Genomic DNA, 4,686 nt, shown 5'->3' on the forward strand with positions numbered 1-4,686 from the left:
TATGTTAATTCAATATTAAAAACTACTAGATTTTTTAACTAACTTCAATTTTCTTTATTTCCAAAAGAATTTAATTCCTTTCTAATCAAAATTGTTTAATTTAATTCAAGTCTAAATACTATTCGTGTCAATTCTAATTAAATTAATTACACTAAATTCTATTTAAATGAGTTTAATTTAATATTAAATACTACTCGAATTTTCAAAGATAAACTTCAATTTTCATTAATTCCAGAAGAATTTATTTTCCTAGTTTTTTCAAGCACGAATAATTTGTCACCGAATTCAAAATTATTTAAAAAGTAAATGTCAATTAAATAATAACAACTCTTCAAAAATAGTAATACTACAAAATAAATTTAAATAAATAAATAAATAATTATAATTTTAAATAAAAATTGAAAGAAAATACTTTTTTATACAATTCTAACAGAAATATCGAAAAATTAAAATTTTCCCTATTCGTTAGAAACAAACAATTAAATTTCCCACACTTCGTTAAAAACAACCAATTTACCACAATAAATTCGAATACAAAAAAAATCTATTCTATTTCTCTTTTTGTTTGTTACGAAAACGCAGAGATAAATTTATATATTTTTTAATAAAAATTCTTTTTAGAAATATAAATATATTTATCAGAAAAATAAATATTTTCAATATATAATTAAATTGTTTTTTTTCTTTCATTTTCTTTTCTTCTTCTTTCTCCTGCTCTCATTTTTTTTTTTTTTTTTGCCAATAAGTAATTGATATTAGTTAAACACTATACATCTTCACGTTTATTATCAGAGGAATATTTTAACAATAATTCAACAATATCGTATTGAGCGTTCCGTTGTGCAGCAACTAATGGCGTAATATGAAACAGAGCCTCTGATTGAACGTCGATCATGTTACATTCCAAAATGTATTGAACAATATCGATATTTCCAACGGCAGCGGCAATATGAAGAATATTTTGTCTAACATCGTCAATGGCATTAATATCGGCGCCAAGTTTTATCAATAGTTTCATTACATTCAAATTTTTACTTTTTATCGATTCATGCAATGATGTTGAACCCGATGAATCGGGGGCATTTAATAAATCCCCATCTCTCGATACTAGCAGTTCAATTATATTTTCGCATCCATGAAATGCTGAAATTTTCATTGTTTTATACTATAATATTTATTTATTTATTTTTATTTATTTATTCAATATTCAATATTGTATTTATAATATATTTGCTGGTATAAAATACCTTATATAATATTAATTTATTTATTCATTGTTTATTTACTCATCTACTATTATAATATTTTTTATTAAAAAATAAAAAGTGATTTTCTTATAATTATTAAAATAAATTATAATAATTACCAATAATTATATTAATTTCCTAAAAGTAACCATAGTTTTTCTAAAAAAATCAAATTGATACAAAAAAAACGTTGCATCGCATCAATGGCAAAGTTTTGATACATTTTTTGTCTCAAATTTGATATCCTTAGAAAAACTGTGACATTTTACCAATAAAAATAGTTATAAATATATAATAATAAAAAAATTATAGAATTAAAAAATAATAAATTATGAAAATTAATTATACAAATTTGAGATGATAATTTTGAAATTACCAGCAATATGTAAAGCATTTCGTCCATTGTTGCTTCTGGCCTCAATACATTTTGATGAGTATTTTAATAGAAGATTTACTATATCAATATCGGCCGAACGACAAGCTACATGGAAGGCTGTCCATCCATCTTTATTTTTAATTGATAAATTTGCATTTGCATTTAATAATGCTCTGACGCAGTGATAAGCATCGACTCCTGTTTTTGTTGTCGCCAACATTAGAGGAGTCCAGTCGGCTCGCTTTAAAGCATTCACATTTGCCCCTAGGGAAATTATTTCAGATACAAAATTTTATCACAGCAAAAACTTTTTTCTGTTAATTTAAAATTTTTTTAATAATTAAATTAATTTTTTAGTTTTTTATCTTTGTCTAAAAAATCACTAAAAAAGGATGTTTATTATGTAAAAATGTTTATGAATTCTAGAAATTGTCCATACTTCACTTGATTTGCTACTTAAATTTGTTTTGAATTAAATTATTTTTGGCAGAAATAAGATTTTTTTAGAAAAAGAATTTTATTCAATTAACAGTAGTAAAGGTCATTTTTGAGTCAGACATTCTTTCAAATTAGTTTAATTGTAAAATTAAACAGTGAGATTACAATGATGTGGAATTTAGAATTATGGAAAAATTACAGTTATAAAAATTATTTCCCAATGAAGATTTTTAGAGAAATTATTTGGTTAGTAGTAAAAGTGAGTTAGAGTCAGACAGAGAAAAAGTTTTTAATTCTAGAAAATTTTTTAATATTAATTATTAAAAGTAAGTATTTAAAGGTCAAAATGTCTTTAATTTTATTCAAGTATTAATCAAAGTAGTAGCAGTCAGTTATAGTCAGACATTTTAATGAATTTACTAATTTTACCAATTTTAATAATTTTTTCTAAATTTATACTAAAAGTGGGATCTTCTGTTGCAAATAAATAATTAAATAAATTAATTAAAGTCAGTATGATGTTTTTTAATTATAAAATCACTAAATTTGTAAATAATTTGTCAAATCAGTAGTAAAAATCATTTTCAGTCAGACGGAGCTTTTCAAGAAAATATTATTGAATATTAGATATAGCGTAAGTAGTAAAACCCTTATTAGTCAGACATACAATAAAAGTAAGAAAAACTAGTGAAAATAAGAAAAATTTTCGAAACTTCTCTAAATGTAAAAACAGTAGTAAAAACATTTTCAGTCAGACCACATTTCTCTACACTTTTCTCTCCTCATTAGTAACAGAAAATTCGAGTCAGACAAACGATTTTCACAATTTTCCATAAAGTAGCAAAAAAAAAAAAAAAATCTATGACAAATCTTTAAATATTATCAGTAGTACAACTCAATTACGATCAGACAACACTCTAATTTTCCTTGAAAGAAACCAATGTTCAGTAATAATTAGTATTAAAAAAATTGAAAAGTAGTAAAAATGGATTTAGTCAGACAAAAAGTATTAAATTATTTTCCTAGTTCATATACTAGTAGAAAAAGTCAATTTCAGTCAGACAAATTATTTTTTGTATAAGTATAGTAAAAGCGAATTCCAGTCATTGAAATAAAAATCCCTGTAATGTTACTATCAGTAGTAAAAACAAATTTTCATCAGACATATTTTCTCTACACTTTTCTCTCCCAGTAGTAACAGAAAATTCGAGTCAGACAAACGATTTTCACAATTTTCTTTTAAGTATCAAAAAAATAATTTATAAAATTCAGTAGTACAACTCAGTTACGATCAGACAACACTAATTCTAATGTAAAAAAAAACCCATTTTAATTTTCACAAAAAACCAATAATTACCAAAATTAAAAAATTTTTTTTCAACCATATTTAAGCAGTAGAAATAAAATATTAAAAATTAAAACCTTTCTCAACAAAATAATCAACGACAGTTGTTCTCGAAAATTGTGCAGCCTCATGTAAAGGAGTTTTCATCTCAAGATTAACAACTTCAATGGTGCATTTTTGCTCCATCCAATTCTCGCACAAAAATCGTACAATTTCCAAGTGACCCTCTCGTGCTGCAATATGCAATGGACTATCGCCCGAGGGACCATGTCGAATTATCGACCAATCATTAATATTATTTTTCAATTCAATAAATTTTGCTAAATCGCCTTTTTGCGCTGCACGCAGAAATTCCTTGTTTAACATACTTTACTGCTTGTTGTTTGTTATTGTACTTTATCGCAAAATTTTCAGGTTATGTGCGATAATATAACTGATGTTTAAAACCTGAATGAACTGAATTCATAAAGTAAAAAATATTTTTTACTTTTCTCAATGGAAAATTCACTTTGGGAACAATTTTTTTTCACTTGTCTAAAATTAACTATTTTTAGCTTAAGGAAAATGGGAATATTTTTTGCAAACTATTTATAACATGAAAAAGTACAAATGTCAAGCAAAAGCACGTGTACTTTATTTGTCAATTTGTGGCGCCATCTTGAATAACTACTTTACCAACTCGATAGAAATTGATGAAATTGATTCGAAAAAAAATAAAAAAAAAATAACTACAAATATAATAAATAAAGATGATGATTATTTATCTTTCGAAAAATTTATTGCTTTCAAGAGTTTGCGAAAATTTAATAAGAAATTCATAAACAAACGATTGTTGACGCTGGTGTATATCAGATTGCCTTCCACTAGGAGCAATTAAAAGAAAATAAATTCCACTACATGTAAAAAAAACTTTTAACAAAAATTTAATTTTGTTTCTCCCTCTGACTTTTTCCTGATTTTCAGACAAAATTTTTCCCTGGCCCTAAAGAATATTCTGATTCACTCTAAAAAATAATTAGATACTCAAAATTAGTATCATTTCAATTATTATTTTCTAGAATTTTTAACTAAAATTCTTCTTTAAATCAATTAATTTTTAATAATTTTTCGAAAAGTTCTTTGAGTTTATTTTGAAATCAATTTTTATTAGAAAATTCTAGGAGAATTCAATTATTTCATTATTTAGAAAAATAATATATTCCAGGAAAAAATTATAATATTAATGAAGATAATAATAATATTGTTATTTATGAAAAAAATTTGTTCTAAAGAATTATTAT

At 24.0% G+C, this 4,686-nt stretch overlaps 1 protein-coding gene across 1 annotated transcript; it reads right to left on the reverse strand.

Moving 5' to 3' along the window:
* Nucleotides 1–759: 759 nt before the first annotated feature.
* On the reverse strand, nt 760–4,053 carry LOC122508404 (ankyrin repeat domain-containing protein 16-like). Its single transcript, XM_043621712.1, has 3 exons — nt 3,484–4,053; nt 1,624–1,887; nt 760–1,143 (listed from the first exon to the last, which is right to left on the reverse strand). The coding sequence occupies exons 1-3, from the start codon at nt 3,770–3,772 to the stop codon at nt 767–769; spliced, it is 930 nt and encodes a 309-aa protein (XP_043477647.1). The 5' UTR covers nt 3,773–4,053; the 3' UTR covers nt 760–766.
* Nucleotides 4,054–4,686: the final 633 nt, after the last annotated feature.

The sequence above is a fragment of the Leptopilina heterotoma genome, unplaced genomic scaffold (genome assembly GCF_015476425.1).
Source record: "Leptopilina heterotoma isolate Lh14 unplaced genomic scaffold, ASM1547642v1 Lhet_54, whole genome shotgun sequence".
Classification (NCBI taxonomy): domain Eukaryota; kingdom Metazoa; phylum Arthropoda; class Insecta; order Hymenoptera; family Figitidae; genus Leptopilina; species Leptopilina heterotoma.

What these genes read in the sequence shown, in the direction of transcription:
- LOC122508404 (XM_043621712.1), bottom strand. Translation starts at nt 3,772, where the DNA reads ATGTTAAACAAGGAATTTCTGCGTGCAGCGCAAAAAGGCGATTTAGCA. An exon ending in TGATTATTTTGTTGAGAAAG is followed by an intron (nt 1,888 to 3,483) that starts GTTTTAATTTTT and finishes TAATTTCCCTAG; the next exon opens with GGGCAAATGTGAATGCTTTA. An exon ending in AAATGCTTTACATATTGCTG is followed by an intron (nt 1,144 to 1,623) that starts GTAATTTCAAAA and finishes TGAAAATTTCAG; the next exon opens with CATTTCATGGATGCGAAAAT.